A 21463-nucleotide genomic window follows, 5' to 3' on the forward strand; every position below is an offset into this window, starting at 1 on the left:
TTTAAATTCATTTCATCTGAAACATTTGAGTGTGACAAACATGGAAAACAATAGGAACTTAGGAAGGGTGCAATCACTTTTTCACACTACTGTGCTTTAGTGGCCTGTAAGTGTAGGTGTTTCATTGAGTTAAGACCCGGTGACATTAGTGTTTCTAGTGTTTCTTTTCCAACAGAATAAAACACTTCAGCTTTTTAAATAACCACAACACAAATCGTAGATCTTTAAGTTTTTATAAGACTTATAAAAAAGAAAAAACATAACACAATAACCAAGGCATGTCATACATTGTGTTTTTTCTTTGTTTCTCTGTAGAGTATTTACAAAACTGCCTTATGTACAGATAGCAACACCTTGTAAATGGAGAAAGCTACATAATGCCTAGCACAAACAACCAGTTAGCTCAATGATAATATATTTGTTATGTACAATGTAACTGGCAAGGCTAGAGCGAGATAAGGTCAAAGATTCTGCAAAAGGTTTAAATTACTTCAAGTATCCATTTTGAGGTTTTATGGAGGTTTTACTCTGATGGACACAGATTTCCAGCAACACTGAAAAATAAAAATCTGGTCGAGCTGCAAACTGTGTAGTGTGGCTGGGAAAGGACAGAGAAAGAGGAGGAGGAGCTCTAGCCATTGAAAAGGACAAGACAGACAATGCAACAAAAGTGGCGCCACAGAACAATCACTCCTCTGATAAATGCCCATTTTTTAAGTAACTTTTAACACAACCAAGGGAAATCTCCTCTCCACACATAAAGTGATATCCAGCTTATTGGCCTATAGCACCTTTTTTTACTGCTTTGAATGAAAATGTGCAATGGGCAGAAAGACACAAAATCATAGCTAAAACATAAGAGTTGCTCAGGGCAAAATATTTATCCGTATCAGTTGACGTGAAAGACAACAGGCTTCACAACAGCTCTTTGTGATTTAACTAAACATCTTAGGTATCCAAATAGAACTTCACAACATTCACAGGCCGTTTAATTGTCGCTGCCATGAAACCCATTGTCTCCATCACAATGAAGATTCATTTCAATTAATTAAAAAAAAAACTTTATAGTAGCTTCAAGAGCATAACTCATTCATCGTCTAGTACCTCACATGGAAATTAAGGTCCAAATATTATGCGAACAGAATTGCACAGTCAGTTGTATGAAAAAAAAAACAACGCAGTTGTTTGAGGACAGATCTGGCTATTCTCTTCTCAGTTAGCAGAAGTTAGGTCTATTCTAATTATAAAGCCGCTATGAAGGAAAGTGTGGCCCCCGAGTGCGGGCCATTTGTCCTATTAACGTCTCCGAGTGCAGAAAACACTAATGCTACTTCACAACGTTCATATAACAACACTGTAGGGATTGGTTTCCTCCTGTGTTTACATTTCAGTTTAGTGTATCCATGTAAGAAGAAGGGAAAAAAATGTCCATGTACAACACAGCACAGGCTGTGGTCTCTCACGGCACGTCTCAAACGGCACCCGAGTCCAAGCGCACTGCTTTTTAACAAGACTTCCACTGTAACCGTCAAAACCAGGACCACCACGAATACTCGAGTGTAATTTTAAGACCTTGAAATGGAGCGGCACAAATTTTTCTTTTTGTATAGCTCAAAATGAAATGCCATCAGGTGCCAAATTAGAAGCCACGTCAAAAACAAACCGCACTGCCAGAGAGCGGTGTTAAATTTAGGACCGTCCTCTCAAAATTAGTGCATTTTGTGGGCAGCAGGTACCATTTGAGATTCTGCTCTGATCAGCTGCACCGAAATAAACATCCTACGGGCTCCCAACCCACCCAAAACCCGCCCCCTCAGCAGACAGTGAGGGGCTGGGGTTCGCTTTCACGCCGCTGATTCTTCTTCAGTAGCTGAATGCGGTTGTGGCAGTAGAACTTGATGGCTCGCCAGTCGCGGTGATTGTTGACCAGCAGGGGGCACTGCTGCAGGCAGCGCTCACAGTCAGCCTTGGCAGGAACGCGAAGCTCATTGATGTTCTGGGTCAGGTGCTCCTCGACTGCAGCGCGCTCAGCCTCTGACCAGGGACGCTTCAGGACCCCTCGCTTTCCTGCAGTGAACAAAAGAGGAACAGAGTTAGAGGTTAAATGATTTTTTAGAGCTCGTACTCTGAATCAAAGCTTATGGCTGAACAGGAGAAAATACAGAGCTGAGAGCGTTTACATTTCTGTTTTTCTGACATTTCTTTTCCATGTTAGCATAAAAACTGAGGTCCAGTCGGATAAAGATAAAGATCTGGTGATGAAACTCAGGAAGATCCACAGATTTCTGAACTATATGACTAAAAGTAAACTTAATACGACTGTAAATTTACTGCCAGTACAGTTAAATTACAATGTGCTGTAAATTAACTAAAAGAGAATAATCTCACAACTAATTTTTTGGCAAGAGACAAAATATTTCTTTATCAACTGCACACATAACAGACAACACACTGTTTAATGAGGAGTGATGCAACTGAAACACTTCATTACCACTTAAGTCAGCTCTAGAGAAGGAAGCACTTCTATCAGAAAAATAACAAACAAATCAAACTTGGAGAGAAAAAAATGACTGTGGTGACAAACTGAGAGAAACATTTTGTGCCCATCAGATTCCACAACTGCTGTTTATTGAGATCGCTCTTTATTTGGAGCTATTAACTAAGACACTACTGATTTCTATGTAAAAAATTATGTCCTGAAAAGGGACAGCTTGGTGTGTTTTTTGCATCCTTTGTGCAGCGATACCAACCATGTCCACTTGTGCTACGTGCTACCAGGCCACCTTTGACAGTCTCTGAGGTTGTTTGCAGTCAGTCCAAGTCAGACTGTGACTGTTTGCAGAAAGGTCTCCTCCTATCAGGTGACCTGTGCAAACGCCTTGTGAACAAAAATGGTTTTGGGTGTCCACCACTCTCAAGCTCTGGGCAACCAATCAGTCACCACAAACTGCGATTGGTCCCAGAATGTGGAAAAAGAAAACATCAATACATTTACCAGGCAGCTGTTGATTTTCTTTTATGTATTTTTTTGTAGATGCAAGGAGGTTACATCCTATTTTTCCTCATGTAACTGATTTATTAGTTTACTCTAAATGAGGAGATAGCTTTGTCACGCTAAGTGTGTTGAGTGTTGGATGCCCTCTTGGTTATAGTATTCCCAGAGAATTTTTATTATTTTAATAAAGTAGCAATATTTGGTGTCGGTATTGTTACAATATTTGCAATACTATGCTTTATCATTCCCCAAACCCCTAAATATATCCATTACTTTCCAATAAAACTGAACTAAAGATACTTCAAATACGAAACATCTTAATTTTAAATCATGCTTTTTATTTGTTCTTGTTTCTAATGTCTCTGTAAAGCACTTTGAATCACCTTGTTGTTGAATTGTGCTATACAAATAAACTTGCCTTGCCTTAATTATTTGCACCTCCTAAACCTTCAACTTCTTGAGGCTCCTTTGGTACATCAAATGTTTGTGACTTCAACATTGAGCTTTTATTTCCTGTAACTCAACCAGTGAATATTCCCTACTGGGATAAAGATGCACCAGTTCACCTTGGGCTTCACTTTCTCTGACAAACAAAACAGCTTGAACCATTCATGTTGTGAAGTTTCTTTCCCTCCTTTTTTCTTCCTCATTTCACCTTTTCATATTCTAATAATGGTGTTATAAATGCATTCGGCTTCAATTTTCTTGTTAGGTGTGAGTGTTTTTATTTTTAAATCGTATACACACAACTATCTCATTGCATTGTGCAAATGCACATAACACTCGACACACAAATAAACCTGATTTAGGCTGACCTGTGCCTCTCCTGCGGTTTGCGGGTGGAGGGTCAAGAGGAAGCGGAGGGGGTGGCTGGTTGTTCTTGAGCTTCTTGGGTCGTCCGACCCTCCCGTTGTTCTTGCCCTTCCTGACATACAGCAGGGTGGGTGTAGGATTCAGAGCCGGAGCAGGGGCGTGCACCTCAGGCTTCTCCTTCACATTCTCCCCTTCAGATTCTCCCTCCGAGTACGAGTCTGCAGAGTTTCCTGACATGACTGAAAAGAGCAAAGAAGAGAACTTCATCAGCCTGATGTTAAAAATGTTTGTTTCCAATAAACTGCAGTCACACTCAATCATTCACAAAAAACTGAAAGAAAAGTTACAATCCAAGGACAAAACATCACTCATTCACGAGCGGTCCATCCATCTCACCATCCAGTTCCAGACAGATGTGGTTCAGGCTCATTCCTCTGAACAGTACTCCATCCCTCTCTCCACACAGCACGACCCGGCCCACTCTGCCCATCAGGCCTGGGTCCTGGCCAATACCAGCACAATTCTGCGTCACGTGGTACTCCCTCTCAAGGAAGTGTTCGAGCCTCTCCACAGCGCTGCCTCCAAGCTGTCCGGGCTCCTCTCCTTCCCCGAGAAGCAGCAGCTGAGTTAGGATCGCTACCTGTCGACGAACCCTGGTCTGGGTCAGGGCGCGGGGATTGCGGGTACCGCTGGAGCGAGCGAGGCTGCGCAGCAGATCGGTGCCACGCAGTGGCGTGGCAGGAGAGTGGTAGGGTCGAGCAAAAACGTATGGGTTTGCAGGGTCAACTCCTACATCCTGCCGTGTCTGCAGGAGAAGCTCCAGACAGGGCTCACAGTGAGGAGGTAGGATGAGGGGTTGGACACGTCCTCGTTTACCCTGGACTCCGACTCTGGGGAGGTGAGGAAGCACCATGCGCTCAAAGGGCGACAGGGAGGCCTCTAATGGGGTAAGAGCTGGAGGGGCACCAGGTGGAACAGGAACAGGGCATTGAGGAGTAATACGGGCCCGATATTCACTGATGGACAGCTTAGAGACCTCACACTCACGCCGCCGGTTATACAGGATAAGGAGCGCCAGGCTGGAGTGGCAGAGGAGGCGCCAGGCCTCGGCAGACTGCAGCTGGCGAGAGAGAGACAAGAAGGCCGAGTGCTGCAGCCGGCGGAGGTACAGCACCAGAGAGGACAACGAGGAGAGCAGGGGCAGCATGTGGTGACGCCCCGAACCACTGCAAAAAAAAAGGAGTAGGTAGGTAAAAAAAATAATAATCTATACAGCATAGTGTGGCGATACTGTATCAATACAGGAAACCAAATATTGACTTGGACTGACTGCAGTCACTCTCATAAATATTCTTGAAGGTTTGCAGGTAACTTATTTGTTCTTTAATTTATAAATGCAGAAAGGCTCCCACTATAGCATCAGCCTGAATGAGCCTTTGTCAATGAGGACTACTTGAGGGGACTCAACTCAGCTGGCTGCCATATGGTTGTACCCTGCTTATATTAATATAAAACAGGAAGGTGGCTGAGCACAAATGTAAAGTTCTAGTGAATACAAATATCTTTCTGCGTAGAGTGCAACAGACACATGATTGTTTTCGTTTATATTTATAGATTTACAGAAATCCTAGGAAAAAAATGAAGTTAATTGCTATGTTAGCTGCCGTATATGGCTGAGATCAGACTGACTCCTCTTGTGGTAACATTGTGGCAGGTTTTAGTGACAGTGTTGGTACATTTGAAAATCTCAGTTATTTTTTTTTATAAATAATGAAAGTAAATGAAAAATTTAATTAAAAACGGAGGCCGGTGTTATCAGACAACATAATTAATATTTGTTATTATCAGTGTAGTTAGGTGGCATCAGAGGCAAATAGTTTGGAGTTTGTTGTGAGTTCATCATCGCTTCATGTCAGCTTCTGAATTTTGTTTACGCAATGCGTTCAGTGTGTAACACCCTTAACTTTTACAACTCATTCACTGACTAAGTTACCTCAGCAAGTCCTTTTCCTTATCTTCTGTCCCACTTTCATCTTCTACCTCCATCACCCCATTTTCCTCCTCCTCTTCCTCCTCTTCCTCATCCTCCTCTTCTTTTGGTGGCTGTATCTCTTTGGCCAACTTGGTGCTGAAGGACTGAGGGCACACCAGCTCTACTTCATCCTCGTCTATTGGTCTCTTCACCTCCACAACCTCCACATCCTCTTCATCTTCATCCATGCCTTCCTCCTCCTCTTCCACCTGCCTTTCTTTCTTAAGCTTCCTCATCGCTCCCTTCTTGGACTGCGTCAGAGCCACAGGAGGCGGGCTCCTCTTAAGCACTGACACCGGCACTGCATTCTGTCCTCGTGGAGGAGTCAGAACAGGAGGGGTGGAGTTTCTACTGCAGGGAGCAGGGGATTGGTTACCTGACATGAGAGTGGGCGGAGACATGGAGAGATCCTGAACGCTGCCTGGTGATAGATCTGAACCGCGGCTCTGTCCTGTAGCGTGTGACAATTTCGAGCGTTGCTGGGTGTGCGTGTGAGCTGAGGCCGGGTTCGAGTTCTGTGCCTGCAGACGGGGCATCTGCGTGTAGCGCTCGACGAGTGCGGAGCAAACATCGGGCTGATGAGCATGGTGTTTATCTAAGTGGCGGCCCAGGGAGCGGAAGTGGCGTCCACAGTACTCGCAGGTTTGGCGCATGGAGTCTATGGAAACTCCTCCTCTGGAGACATTCGCGGTGACACTGCATGTAGTGTTGGAAGCCAAAGGACCTGGAGGTTTGAACACAGGCTTGGCTGAGGACACAGAAGTGGATGAAGACGAGCAGGGTGGGGAAGACTGCGCTGAAGAATGGGATGAAGGAAACAGACGGTTGTGATGAGGACCGCTCGATGGGGAGACTTGCGGCGGCCTCCCCGGTGGGGTCCGATGGGGGGTCTTTTTCTTTGAAGGAGTGCCTCGACGTTTCTTTCGCCGGCGTATCGCACGCCCACGCGGGCTAGAGTTGTCCTCATCTCCAGCATCTGAGTCACTAGCATCAGAATGGGAGATGGGCGAGGATGACGGGGAGAGGGACCACGACGGGGTGACATATTCCTGCTGCTGTTGTTGCCGCTGCTGCTGCTGGGTGGTCAGGGGGAGTGGTTCCTCCTCCTGCACGTGAAAAACAACAACAAGTGTTAGCCTGCGTTTTTTTTAACAGTAGTAATAAAATTACCACAAAAGTTGTCCACTTTCAAATAACTGAAGTCTTCTGAAGTTCATAACCTTTGTTATTTCCTTCCTGAACCCTTTTTCTTTTCCCTTTAGACATATGTGTTGTACAGATCTGCAAAAATATTCCTAACTTTTATCCTATCCACTTTGAATAAGTGCATTATAGTCAACAGAATTTTTAATAGGCAAGACTGATAAAACCTTGAGGATCAATATGTGCAGGAAAAAAACAAAACAAAACAAAACTACAAGTTGCCAAGCTGAGATGCTTTTAGTTCATGACTGCAGCTCTTGTTTAACTGCTGTAAAACACTGAGAGCTACCAAGTCACAGCTGTTTTCCAAAGCTGTCCACTATATCACTTATTGGCAGAATTACTGTTAGAGATCATACCAATGAAACTGAAATGTCACTGCTCACATAAATATATCCCAACTAAAGGCATGTTTAACTTTTGTTAGTCTGATTAGTGAAACGCTGTCATGGCACAACAGCCTCTTTTCCACTAGTTTTACTCACTTGACTCTACTCAGTTTTTAGAGTTCCCCATTAACTGGTAGTACCTGGTACTGTTTTAGTACCTTCTCATCCGGGGTTCCAAGTGAGCTAAGTTGAGCCAAAACTGTGACGTCAGTGAATGAGTCATAAGAGTGACTTCTTTACAAAAATCAAACCTGCCATTTTTTAAATCCAGCAATGAGAGGAAGTTGTTACACACGAACTAAAACAGTGGTCCAACGTAGAGCTACAGAGGTTTAGCAGCAGGTGTACCATCAACTTGATGTCCACCACTGTTGCCTTTGCGTTGCATACAAATGACGTCACTGGACTTATTGGCCGTGTTGCTATAACAACCCCACCCACACTGAAATGTTCCTCTATTGCAATGGAAAACAACTTGGGCAGGATGCTGAACCTCAAATTGCCACTGGAGTGAGAGTATGAGATTCATAGAAAAAAGCACCTTAAGGCATAAAATAATGCTCTTTATGAATCAGTGAATGGGTAAATGTGGCTTGTAGTAAAAAATGTTTTTTATTTATCAGTTACCATACACTCCACTATGCTCTTATCTTACTTATCTTACTGTGTTTTTGCAGAAAATGCTATTATAGCAATGAAAGTAAAACATGTGAACATCAAGGAGTAATACGACATTGCCAGTTTATTAATTTATGAGATGAAAATATAAAAAATACCCATTTTGCTTTCGTTTAATACTTACAATGTATAGAGAAAACTTTAAAAGCCTAATTTAACAAAAAAATTTCATTCATATTTAGAAAGTAATTTAGGGATATGTGAAAAGACAACCAAGAAATTACTCTAATGCAGGGGTGGGCAATCTCAGTCCACGAGGGCCGGTGTCCCTGCAGGTTTTAGATGTGTCCTCGAACCAACACAGCTGATTTAAATGGCTAAATTAGCTCCTCAACATGTCCTGAAGTTCTCCAGAGGCCTGGTAACGAACTAATCATGTGATTCAGGTGTGTTGACCCAAGGTGAGATCTAAAACCTGCAGGACACCGGCCCTGGTGGACTGAGATTGCCCACCCCTACTCTAATGTAATGATCCTCTGGTTTTAATGTCATTTTTAAATCTTTTGTTCCTGGCAAATCACATTTTCTCTGCCCTTTATATGGGTGTGGCTGACAGATCTAAATACTACACTACCCACAAGTCCCTGGTGCCTTTGTATGGAGGAAAAGGAGATTTTAACTTTTAACTGTTGCTAAACTGCAGAATGACATCACCTAGAATTCAACATAGAATTTAAAAGTTTATTCATGCTGACTAGTTTTGCCACAACAACTTGTTTTGTTTACTTATTGATCTAAAAGTTCAATAAGTAAACTTAAGGGATGATTTTATGAAGACAAGCTCTGGCTTTTAAGCACCTTCTAAAGCACCTTCATATTTTGTAATGCTTGAAGTTACGATTGAACAGAGATTTTCATGTTGGGATATGTGCTCAAAAAGTGTCTATTTAAAAAAATTAATGTTGCTTTTCCTTTGTAGACTTCAAAAACAGCCCCTCCTACCCAGTAACTACATGTGCTGCGCAAAGTCTACTTGTCACATCTTTAAAAATTACAACGCTGCGAGGGTTTTTGTTTTGTTTTTTACATCACTGTTTGTGCTTTTAGGAACCAAGTGGTGTTTTTCTTTTACCTTTTTGATATTGTTGGTCTCGGTGTCAGAGCTGCAGTCATGTTGCGCGGGAGAAACAGTACCACGAAAACCCTGCGGGACACAGACCACTCACATTAAAACAGCCAGCACGCTGCACATTAATGTTTGCCATCACAATCAGACTCAGCTGTCACTCAGAGAGCACAAGGATAGCCCTCCACAGTTGGCCCAAGGCGCAAAGGTTGATTATGACGCCAAAAGTCTCAATAACGAGCCAAGCAAAAAGAAGTTCAAATAGACTTGCATTCAAACACTGTCAGCTTCTCATAAGAAATTAAAATGGGATTATCAATCATGCTGGAATGCCGGGTACAGAGCAAATCAATTAACCAATAACAAAAGTCTAACAGAACGTGAGCCGCCTTGGCTCCACTGCAGCCACTGATGTCAATTTCTCCATTTTTGTCAATTTAATCTTCCTAAATGGATTCTGGTATCATCATCCTGTTGAATAAATTGATCTGATCTAATGAGATCCATTAAAAGAACAGATGTCATGCAATAACCATGGCGACTGTTGCTTAAGCACTATAGGTAGAAAGCGAGCTGGAGCTCAACCATCACCATGGTAACCCCATGCCTTGCTTAGCTTGTGTGTGTAACATTAATGTGTGAGCAGTGTGTGTGTGTGTGTGTGTGTGTGTGTGTGTGTGTGTGAGAAACAGGGATACGTGTTTGAAGCTGATCCAAGAATGTGAGTACATATGGTTGCCTATCTGAAGCCATCAGTGATATTCAGAGTGTGAATGGCTTTCCTTGACCTATCCTCAACCAGCGGTTGGGTTTGGATTAAAAACTGATTTTCCACCTGAGCTTAAAAGGAAGTTTCAGCCAAAGAGTGTATATAAAAGATGGCTGTGGTCTCCACAGCTGAAAAGAAAATGTGCGGTATATCTGCGTTATTTCTTATGGTCAGCAGGGGGAGTCACTTTTCCAGTTGCGAAAATAAGTCCAGTACTTCTAAGTACTTCTCATTCGATCCATAACCTCAGTAAACATTATCTTGATAAATTTGTGGTCTCGCTAGTTTCAGGTCTTATTAAGATGAACATGATGGCTCATGTTCTATATTATGGTCTATCTGACATTTGATTGACAAGACGCAGCTGCATGAGTGTGCAGTGTCCGTAGTTTCTCAGTCAGACCCACCCCTCACTCATTACGCACATAGCTGAGCTCGAGGCTTTAAAACAGTGACTATAAACCAAACAAATAGGTGATGTCACAGAGGCTCAGTCCATCCTTTACATACAGTGTGAAGCTTTTTCCTAGCAAAAAATGGGCTCTTTGGGGGTGAAAGAAAGAGGATTGGCCCATATATAATAAGTCTGTGTTACCTTATTTAAATGAAGTCTGCCATGCCTGACCACTAGATAAATACAAATCTATTCCATTCTTAACTAAATTACTTTTTTAATGTGGTGGTTTTCCTTTGGGGTGAGCCCAGATCTTTTTTTGGGGGGAGTTTTCTTTTATGTAGGCATAAAAACACTGTTTTGTTATAGGTTTGGCTAAGTAGATGATTGAGCTGTAAAGAGAAAGCAAACATGAGCAGCTACGTTCAATCAAAACAAAATGTCCTGTGGCTGCACTGTGCTGTGGTCTATCCTGGCTACTATTGACGAGGAGACCTTTTTAAAACTAATTTCTCCCTGAGCGACTGATAAACACTGGAAAAAAGCAGTCAATCCTTGAACCAAATTTTGGCAACAAGCGCTAACATTTCATCAGGTTTTCTGCATTGTTAGACTGTCTATAGGATCCCTAACATAAGCAAGCACTAATGTGAGGTTAAGGATGAGAAAAAGTCTCGATGTAATATGTGCCATGACACTGACCAGGTTCTCGCCCCACTCGGTTAGGCTGTAGTCCACAGTGATCTCCTCGCCCTTGGTGATGTCTCGAATGGCAATAACCACCAGTCGCACCTGGTTGCCGCAGTGGACCTCTCGGATACGGCAGTTAGGGGAGGGAGGGAAAGAGCTGGCTGTCGGAGCCGGAGCGGAGGCTGTTGGAGCAGCTGGAGCTGTGGACGCAGGGGTCAGAGAGGGGGCCTGAGCTGAAGCAGCGGAGGCTGGGGCGGGGGCGGGGACAGGCGTTGGTGTTGCAGCTGAGGAAGCAGCTGGAGACAGAGCTGGTGTAGAGGATGAGCAGGAGCCGTGCTTGAGTCCGGGGGAGACCTTGTCATGAGCCTGCTCCGATGGACCACTGATGAAGGAGGTGGAGGATTGGAAGTAAAATTCACCTTTATTAAAATAATATTGTTTTTATTATTCTGTTCTGTCCTTATGCTTTTTCCTACTTTCTTAGGACTGGAAAGATGTTGTGTTTCTGCTTTTCTAGCTGTGTTTCAGAATCAGAATCAGAATACTTTATTAATCCTGAAGGAAATTAGGGTTACAGCAGGCAGCACGCTAATGGCGCATGCGCACTTACAAAGGAACCTTCTGACCAACTTTACACAAACATCACATTGGGGAGACATGTCAGAAAGGTAGGCTGGTAGGAAAAAACAACGAAAATACATAACATGAGGTAAGAGGAGGAGAAAAAAAACTCCACTCAGACTGAGCTCCTAGTGCTGAAACAAGTAGCTGCTTTACAGAAAATGAATATACAGTAATTATTATAATTCATCAGTCATTTGAGTCATGTATAAAGTTAAAAAAAAATACAAAAAACAGTAAATATGCCAGGAGTTCATCCACCCAGGGTTTACAGATGCTGCTGCTCTGATTGGTGAATTCTGAGTTGAATTAATGAAGGTTAGTCACCATTTATTTTGTCTAGAAGATGGAAAGGAAGTACTATTTAATTTACACTCACCAGGGATGAGGAGTAGGCTCTGAATTGTAGAAAGGACTGTCCAGCATGGGACGTTTATTCTCTCCTGCCTCCTTTCGTTCACCTGAGAGCACAGAAACTGTCAGTATAAAAGGATTACAAACATGTGCACAGGGAAACACATGGGCACACACACAGGGCATCACCCCATCTCCTGAAGCAGCACATACACAAGTGCACATAGCAGCACATACACAGTCAAGCACACAGACACATACACAAAACTAGGTCACATGCTCTGCACCCACACCAGTCACAAACACACACCAACAGATGCAGATACATATATCACACACAAACATGAACATGCACATGCACAGGTCATTGCTGTAAGAATAATAATACACACACACACACCTGGGCTGAACCTGTGTTCAGACACGCTCTCCTCCTCAGTGGGCGTTACAAAGACTTTCATGGGCGTCCCTTTTCTCTTCCTCCCACAGCCGCGTCTGCAGAAAACAAACAGACCCACAAAAGCACACAATTATCATTTAATCAATTGGCCTACTGGCCAAACTTCACATCAATCAGATATGATCAATAAACTGATAGCCACCTAATGAATCAATGCAGACCACATTTGAGGGCTAACTCCAATATCAGCAAACAAAAATGCACAGTAAGTAGAACATGGTTATTTAAACAGCTCTTCACCGTGTTTGACTGGAACAACAGGAAAATCTAGTAGAGTTTAGGATTTTACACGATCTGCACCGACTGACTAAGGAAGTCGCTCAGTCCAAGTCCAACAAAACTCTTGGCAAAGAGGATATAATCGTCTTTTTCTCACAATTCAGGTTCAGAAATTAAAGAGGGCTCAGGGAGCAACAAATATGTTTTATTTAAGAGGCAAATACATCCCCAGTAATTAGCAGCTAGCCATCCTTATATTATATTCATTATACTTCACTGACCTTCACAGCTTTCCAGATACTGGTTGGTATACATGTTGTGCCTGTGTGCTGTCACTAGGGGGCAGTGTCAAAAATATGTGGCTTACCCCTGTTTGTGCAGCCCTTGGAGAAGACCACAGACAGTGTGAAAGACTAATTAGTAATTAACCAATGAGCACGAAGGTTCACAGTCAGACTTGCACCTCTCTCGTCACATGCAGGTTCAAAACATTGAACTGGTGATGACGAGAACAATCAATGACATCACATCCAGCTTTCATACTTTCAATGGAGAAGACTTCAGTCACAACATACAAAGAGCTCTCTGTAGTTCAGTGAAACTTAGTGCTGAAAACAATGAAAACTGTCCACTGCGGCAAATGGATGTGTTTCTAATGCTGCTTTTTCAATCTTTGATTCTTCTGTAGTGGAAGGGGGCCACAAAGACAAAAAGTAACACGTACAAAACGTATCTCATGCAAACTGTAAATTATTAGACCCTGCATTAATCACTACGGTCTTGTTGTTGTTCTTGGCTCATTAGCACCACCTGTTGATCAGTGGATTAGTCTGATGCCAGCACTGGGATTGTCCCATCATGTGCACAGCATGCACATTACCACGCACCCAGAACTGCACCAACAGCACTTTTAGGATTCAAAAACTTTAGGGCATACTTCATATCAGAAACAGAGTGAAAAACTAACCACAAATTACAGATGTAAGCCACTTTCACACATGAACGTAGGACACTTTCTCATGTGTAACACACAACAGCAGATAGTCTTCACTGGACTGTTTCTCACTACTTGAAATAATCAATAATCAATCACTTGCCACATGCGGGAAGAAGGACATATTACTCCCATTCCACAATCCAATAATTCAAAGTGTGTGAATGGCATTAAAATAAAAAAATGGTAAATGGCCTGTATTTATATAGCGCTTTACTAGTCCCTAAGGACCCCAAAGTGCTTTACATATCCAGTCATCCACCCATTCACACACTGGTGATGGCAGCTACATTGTAGCCACAGCCACCCTGGGGCGCACTGACAGAGGCGAGGCTGCCGGACACTGGCGCCACCAGGCCCTCTGACCACCACCAGTAGGCAACAGGTGAAGTGTCTTGCCCAAGGACACAACGACCGAGACTGTCCAAGCCGGGGCTCGAACTGGCAACCTTCCGATTACAAGGCGAACTCCCAACTTTTGAGCCACGATCGCATTAGTATTATCCGAGACATTGTTCTGTGTGTTATCAGACATAACGCAGAGTCTATAGTAGAAAGCTATCGAGACTGCTGCATTCTTACATGCACCTCCATCTGGGCTGCACTGCATGTGTGAAAACATGAAAATTTACCAAATTTAAGTCACAAATTTTCACAAATGAACTTGCAACACTTTCAAATATGGTCAGGGTATTTTAACCAGCCGTCCTTTCTCACGTGCAGCAGGAAACAGACGCATTCACACTACTGATAATACGCTGTGTGGTTTTAGGTGAGGCGGCGTGGAGCATGCAATAGGCAGCACACAACGCCTGCTCATTGGGGGTAAACGGCTGCAGACTGAGACAATGTTCGAATAATCCGGCTACACATAAGACTTTGTAGTAAGGAGCTACTAGGTTAAAGACCCGCCAGTGTCTGATCCCAGTGCCTCTGACATTTGCGTTCTCACATTCACCCTGTCTGATAAATCTGCGTTCAGGGCTGCATTGCATGTGTGAAAATGGCTGTAGCATGGGATGTGTGGTTTATTATTGTTTAAAGTAAAGGAAAAAATCCCACTGGTCAAAGTGATATTTAATTTGAATAAAATTTGCCATTAAATGAGAAAATACCACATTATCCTAATCAGCCCGCCACTTTCCTCCCCCAGAAAGAGATTCAGTAAATAAATAAATACAGTTTAAGTACTGTTGAGTGTCAAGGAGCCATAATAAACTAAACTGAGACAAATCAACATACAACACATAATGACTGTATCAATCATAGTAAGAGCCTGCCATCTTGTGAGTGTTTGGACTCGAGACACCCGGATCAAAACTAAAGAGAGTGCCATTACCCCCATGGAGCCTGAATGCCGCCACCTGTGAGAGCCCAGTATGGCCGTGTGAGATTTTCTTCTTCAGTGTAAATCCAACGCCAAAACAGCCAAACTCACAAGAGCCAAACTGATTCTGCCTCTGCAGAATCTGGGCTAGTTCTGTTACCACACATCTCAATATTGTTTTCCGTCAGTCTATTTTTCACTCACATGACATTGGAGGCTTTTAAAACTAGGCCATAGGAAGATCGTGCTTTGGATTTTGAAGTGTTCATTACTGTCAGTGCGTGCATGTGTGTGTGTGTGTGTGTGTGTGTGTGTGGGTCTGTGTGTGTGTGTGTTTGCATGCAGACAAGAGAGTGAAACAAAAAAAACAGAAGAGGAAGGGGAAAAGGGCTAGAAAGGAAAAAACTGAAGCAGTAGGAAACAGAGAGGGAGAAAAGTAGGAAAAGGGAGCAAATGAGAAAAATAATACAGAGACAGAACAGAGGGAGGGGAGGACAGTCACTGAGGAGATATCAACCAGACCCACTGTCTTTCTATTGATCCACTCCACTCCCATCTCATGATACTGTGTGCACATGTCTGTGTGTTTATGATAGTGTAAAACAAGACTGAGCGCCTTCATTTGCACTCACATATGTAGATTTTCTCCCCTCCTCTTGTTAAGCTTCCCTGTGCCTGTGCCAAACAAACACACAAACCCTGATTTGCAAATAAATCTGAAAAAGAAGAGAAACAACCCGGTAATCACCAACAAATCACAATAGAGCGTTTCAACGTGCATGAAAGCCGAAACGTCTCCTCCACAACAGTTGTGCTCTTCAACTTATCACAGAATTTAAAAAGCCACATGACCATGCGGCCGACCAGTCGTTACAATAATAACATCCTCTGTGAAAACCAGCAACCCACACGCGCTTTGTGACAACACTCTGCTGTGTTATGTCGCACACTGACAATTAATACACTTAGCTTAATAACCAAATATTCAAAATTTGAGCCAGACAAACATGTTCTCAAAACATATTCGATCAATCGGACATAGCGTAAAAAACTAGCTAGGCTTTTCATATCATAAGAAAGAGTAAATAAATGATCTAGGTACACTGTATGAATAGCACCTGTACTCTCAGTATAACAGAGTTACAAATTTAAGACTTTTCTGTTTTTTTGTAAGCATGAGAACTCGGCCATCTGCTTTAATCTGAATACATTTTACAGGAATTGCTATGCTTGAAATCAGAGTGCGCTAGGATTGTGCAATCAATTAAACTGTTCATTCATGAAAGCAATATAAGTGAGATAAAACGACTATTGTGGCGCTTTGCCATCTTCTTTACTTGTACCAGCAAATTCATTCCTTGGCTGCAGCAGTTTAGCTCGCTTACATTATAGTTGAAATTTGAACAAATCCACTATTTATTCAAAGTCAGTGAGAACTCCTAAATAATTCCATTGATCTTAATACTGACCAAAATAATTGTGATTGTGATTAAATTAAGGAGCCACAATACATTATACTGCACTGACCTGTATTATAGTATTCATCTTACAACATCAAGCCCCTTAAGGCAACTGTTGTTGTGATTTCGCGTTAAATAAATAAAACTGAATTTAAAAAATTGCAGAACACTTGCAGGTTATGGATGTACAGAAGGGTTAATTTTTTTGTTAAAATGGGGAGTGAGTTAACACATAATAAAAAAATGAGTAGAAATCGCACTTTATGTGCCCAGCTGTGATGGCTAACTCTGCGTTCACGCTGTAGTTGACAAACAGCCAGTATTTTAAAAAAAACAAAAAACAGGTTGTGCGCTCCCAAAAAAAAAAACTTCAATCTGGCCTCACGTGGTGCAGTTTCAGACAGCAATTATGTGGATCGCAGGGCGCGCTGAAGCAAACAAAGTCAAAGAAGCAAATATCGTTACACCCCTGATACTTGGTAACTAAACCGGATGATTAAATAACAACGTGAGAATAACAACAGCATGATGAAGTTATAGCTTATCAGAATATGACTGCAGTCATGGGGGACTCTGCAGTGATGCCTACATACTGCCAGAAACCACTCGGGACAGACAGGTTTAGCTTCCCAACAGGTTAGCAGCTTATTTCCAGAAAACCAAAGTTTTTCTCCATTTATATTTTGCTGGATTATTTTGGGTCTTCTGAGCGTCTGCCTGTGTATTCGGTTCTGGTTCACTGAGTTTCTGGGAACTTTCTCGCCAACCAAATCTGTCTCACCTCCACTTCTTCGGCGAGTTGACCCTTCGATATCTCCCTCCATTCCTGTCTCACCCTCTCAATCGATTCTCTCATTCTTCTCTCCCTCCTTCACTCCCAACACACACACACACACACACACACACACACACACACACACACCTCTCGCCAACCCACATGCATGCACAAGTACACAAACAAGTCCATACTCAAGACCCACATATGCGTGAGCACACATACAGACACAGAGCTCATAGAGTCCACATGTGCGCGGACACACACACACACACACACATACACACACTCATCCCTCCCCCTCCCTAGTCCACATGCATGCACAAACACACACACCCACACACATACGCAAACAGGCGCTCACACACACGCACTCACACACACACACCCCTCCCTCTCAGGCTTACAGGCACGCAAACACACTCACTCTCTGACACACACACACACACATACACACAAAGTGCACACAAATATCCTCTCTCTCTAGCCAAGCTCACATGCACGCACACACACATACCCCTCCCCCTCTCGCCAAAGCTCACATGTGTACACACACACACACACACACATAGAAAAGCTCAGTGAAGCACACACACACACTCTCTCTCTCTCTCTCCCCAGCGCTCAGTTTCTCTCAAATAACCAAACCCACAGTCTCATGTTCCATCTCTGACACACACACACTTTTTCCCTCATTTACACACACACAAAAGCAAGCACGCACACATTCAATCTGTACATTACAGATTCTCAAACTCATGCATATCTGCTACAATTTATTTTCTCCTCCACTGTACGGCACGCATACACACATGTTCCATCAGACCCATTATTCTTTCTCAGCCACAAACAAACAAATACTACGTGTGCTGGCAGATGCAAAGACACACAACCTCTTGTCACGCAACTGTTTCTGCGCTCCACATACATTTGGATTATGCACAATCTCACACACACTCATGCACAAACTCACTCAATAAAGCCTCACATATACTCTGTCCTTCATGCAGAATATTTTCTCTCTCTCTCCAACACACACTCACACACACAGAATCCTCAATAATAAAAGAGATACAAACACACACACACACTCCTCCCCCTTCTCACATATACCATACCACCCACACAAGGCACACACACACACACACACACACACACACACACACACACACACATCAACATACTTTTCCTTTGAGCATGCACGCACATACACACACTGTCCTTTCCTCTTTCATAAACAAAGTAGATGCATAAACACTCTCCTTCCCTCTGTATGACACACACAAACATACTGCCCTTGTCTAGGAGCTACACACACATACAGACACACACACAAACCTTGTGTCTGTCTCCCCCTTGACACACACCCCTCCCTTTCTTACTGACTGCAGAACAAACACACACACTCACAGACGGACGAACACACACACACGCACACACACACACACACACACACACCTCCTACCAGAACAAATACACAAACACAGAAAACGCACACACGCAGCATATGCAGCTACCAAGCCTTCTTTTTCAGTTTCCAAGACACACACATACACAGCACACACTTAAACTCACCCTCCCCTGCTGTTTCAAAAGCTTGCACGCATGCAAGTGAATGCGCACACACACACATATACACACACGCATGCACATCCTCACCCTGTCACACACCCTCCCTTCTCTTTTCCTCTCTCTCTCTCTCTCTCTCTCTCTCTCTCCTGCTCTCTCTCTCTTAAACACACACACACACACTCACTCACTGTGTGCTGTCTCTCTGTGTGCAACACACACCCTCCATCTTCTCTAGCTTTCTCCTCTTTGACACACACACACTCTCCCTCTCTAACCCCCATCCCACCCCCCCACCCTCTGCTCATCACCAACACACACACCTCAGTTTCTTAAAGACACACACTTTCTCTCCCTCACTACTTTCTGCACCATCTCTGACACACACCTCCCAAAAATAATGTTTACTCTTAAGACAACATGCACAATTAACACAATCCTAAACAACTAGCCAACACACACACTCTTTACCAGTCACACATGTGATTGTTATCCCTACTAAAAACACACTGAAACCCACACACTCCTTGGTTTCACATAAACACGGTCCTTCGTGCTTGCTCTCTCTCTCTCTCACACACACTTCCCTACACTGTCTCTCTCTCACACACACACACACACACACACACACACACATGAACACACAAACAAACACTCACATTCCCTCCCCCACTCTCCTAACACACACGTATGCGCAAACACACTCTCCCCTCCCCTTCTCTGTGCCTCTAACACACTTCCCCTCTATCTCTGTCTCTCTCTCTTTCACACACACACACACACACAGTTACACACCAAAACACACACATACACTTTTTATATGCTCCTCTCACGTACACACTCACACACACATGTCCTTCACAGTCTCACAATCCTTTCTGTCTCTGTCCCTCTCTTGTGCCTCACCGTAGACACACCTTTCATGCCCCACTCTCTATTTACCCCCCCCCCCCATCACACACACACAAATTAGTTTCTATTTTTCTATTTCAGTTGCACACACACTCACAAACAACTAGACACACAAAGCACACACACACACACTCTGAAAAACACATTTAAAACACATTCTCTCTTCTTTCAAACACACCCCTGTCTTCCCAACATACACACACTTACTCATTCCCTCAACCACCAAACACACACACACACTCCTGTTCTCTTTGTCACACACTCCTTGCACACTGTGCTCCCCCTCCCACTCCTCATCTCTGTCTCACTCTCTCTCTCACACACACACACACACTGTCACGCACACACTCTCTCCCCCTCCCATCCCTCACACACACATTCCCTCCTCCTTCCTCTGCTCTAACACACACACACACACACACACACACACACACACACACACACACACACACACACACACACACAGAGCTGCTCCTTTCTCTCTCACGCTCTCTCCCCTCCCTATGCGTGTGTGTGTGTCTTTCTCTCACACAATCACACACACACACGAGAGCGCGCCCTACACACAGGCGCGGGCGCGCACTTACACAGAGAGATACACACAGGGCAGCTTTGACAGTACACTAATTCCAGCATTTTTATAACTTTGTGACAGTGAGCAGTGGGATTGTGGTGCTGAAAACTTTTGTTATGTACACTAACACAGAACGTACTATTAACCTCCATCTTTCCCCGCGTACCTGGAAAAGTAACAAGTGTGTGGTGCATGCGTTGTTACTGTAGCTGAAACTGTGTGTCTGTGCTAATTATTCTTCACTCTGTCACTTATCGCACACACACACACACACACACATACACACACAGCTTCAGACACAACAGTCGCACGCTCGCTCACGCACGCGCGCACACCCCTTTTTGGAGCCGCTTTGTAAGGTGGAATTAACGGTGGAAAAAACAAGGTAACAACGAAACAAACACGCGAGTTTCTCGTGTAATTTCTCTCAAGTGGACGTTCACTCACTGACAAACTCGACGAATGAACTGTAATTGTAACTTTACTTGCATCAAAACACCCTCACGCGTACATGCGCGCACACACCCACCCGACTCTAGCTGTCACGGGTAGGAAAACAGTATGTTAAAGCAGTTTCTTTTTTAAACTATTAAAAGCCTGTATTTCATAGTTAACGGGCTCTCTCACCCCCGTGGTGTTGGTGCTGGTTTCACTCCCTCTCCGTCGCTATCCAGGCTGTGCGGGTCCCGGTACTCGAAGAGTGAGCGTACAGTCTCCGCCATGTTCACGCCAGCAATCGCTGATCTTCGGCCGCCTCACCGTTCAGTCTCTCGCTCTCTTCTCCAGCCTCTCAACTGGCTCACACCAAGGTTATTCCAGACGCTCCCACAGCAACTCGGTGAAGGGGTGCGACGGATGCTAAAACACGACCTGCTGTGGTCTGTCACGGCTCCCCAGTCGGCAAACATCGCACCAAGACACGACTTCACTAAACTAGTGTTTAAATTTCCTCACAACAAGAAAATGTTAAATATCGTATCGCTCACTAAATAGGGTGATGTGGGCCACCCCTACGGGAAAATGGATGCGCCCAGCAAGCAGATGAAAAAGTAGACCGTTTCTCAGAAGCGTGATTAGCTCTTGAAACGAGAGAATTGCAAAATAAATTAAAAGAAAAATATCGTTTCATGTTATTTATTCAAACAAAAGAAAATACAACATACTTATGA

At 43.6% G+C, this 21463-nt stretch overlaps 1 protein-coding gene across 2 annotated transcripts; it reads right to left on the bottom strand.

The window, feature by feature from the left end:
• Positions 1-217: 217 nt before the first annotated feature.
• On the bottom strand, positions 218-21097 carry LOC146707805 (uncharacterized). 2 transcript variants are annotated; one of them, XM_085459319.1, is made up of 10 exons: positions 20922-21097; positions 15637-15720; positions 12405-12499; positions 12030-12111; positions 11042-11411; positions 9183-9254; positions 5802-6946; positions 4205-5034; positions 3811-4047; positions 218-2067 (listed from the first exon to the last, which is right to left on the bottom strand). In XM_085459319.1, the coding sequence occupies exons 1-10, from the start codon at positions 21014-21016 to the stop codon at positions 1814-1816; spliced, it is 3264 nt and encodes a 1087-aa protein (XP_085315445.1). In that variant the 5' UTR covers positions 21017-21097; the 3' UTR covers positions 218-1813. The 2 variants fall into 2 exon arrangements, with proteins under 2 accessions (XP_085315445.1, XP_085315444.1); XM_085459318.1 differs by lacking the exon at positions 15637-15720.
• Between the last annotated feature and the right edge of the window lie 366 nt (positions 21098-21463).

The sequence above is a fragment of the Copadichromis virginalis genome, linkage group LG6 (assembly GCF_057382275.1).
Source record: "Copadichromis virginalis isolate Kocher_CV1m ecotype Utaka linkage group LG6, C_Virginalis_male_GT1.1, whole genome shotgun sequence".
Classification (NCBI taxonomy): Eukaryota; Metazoa; Chordata; class Actinopteri; order Cichliformes; family Cichlidae; genus Copadichromis; species Copadichromis virginalis.

Excerpts from the sequence above, each read along its gene's own strand:
- LOC146707805 (XM_085459319.1), bottom strand. The coding sequence starts at position 21,016 with ATGGCGGAGACTGTACGCTCACTCTTCGAGTACCGGGACCCGCACAGC. Across the intron at positions 9,255-11,041 it reads CCGAGTGGGGCGAGAACCTG|GGTTTTCGTGGTACTGTTTC; the intron begins GTCAGTGTCATG and ends TGTGTCCCGCAG. Across the intron at positions 5,035-5,801 it reads AAGGAAAAGGACTTGCTGAG|TGGTTCGGGGCGTCACCACA; the intron begins GTAACTTAGTCA and ends TTTTTTTTGCAG.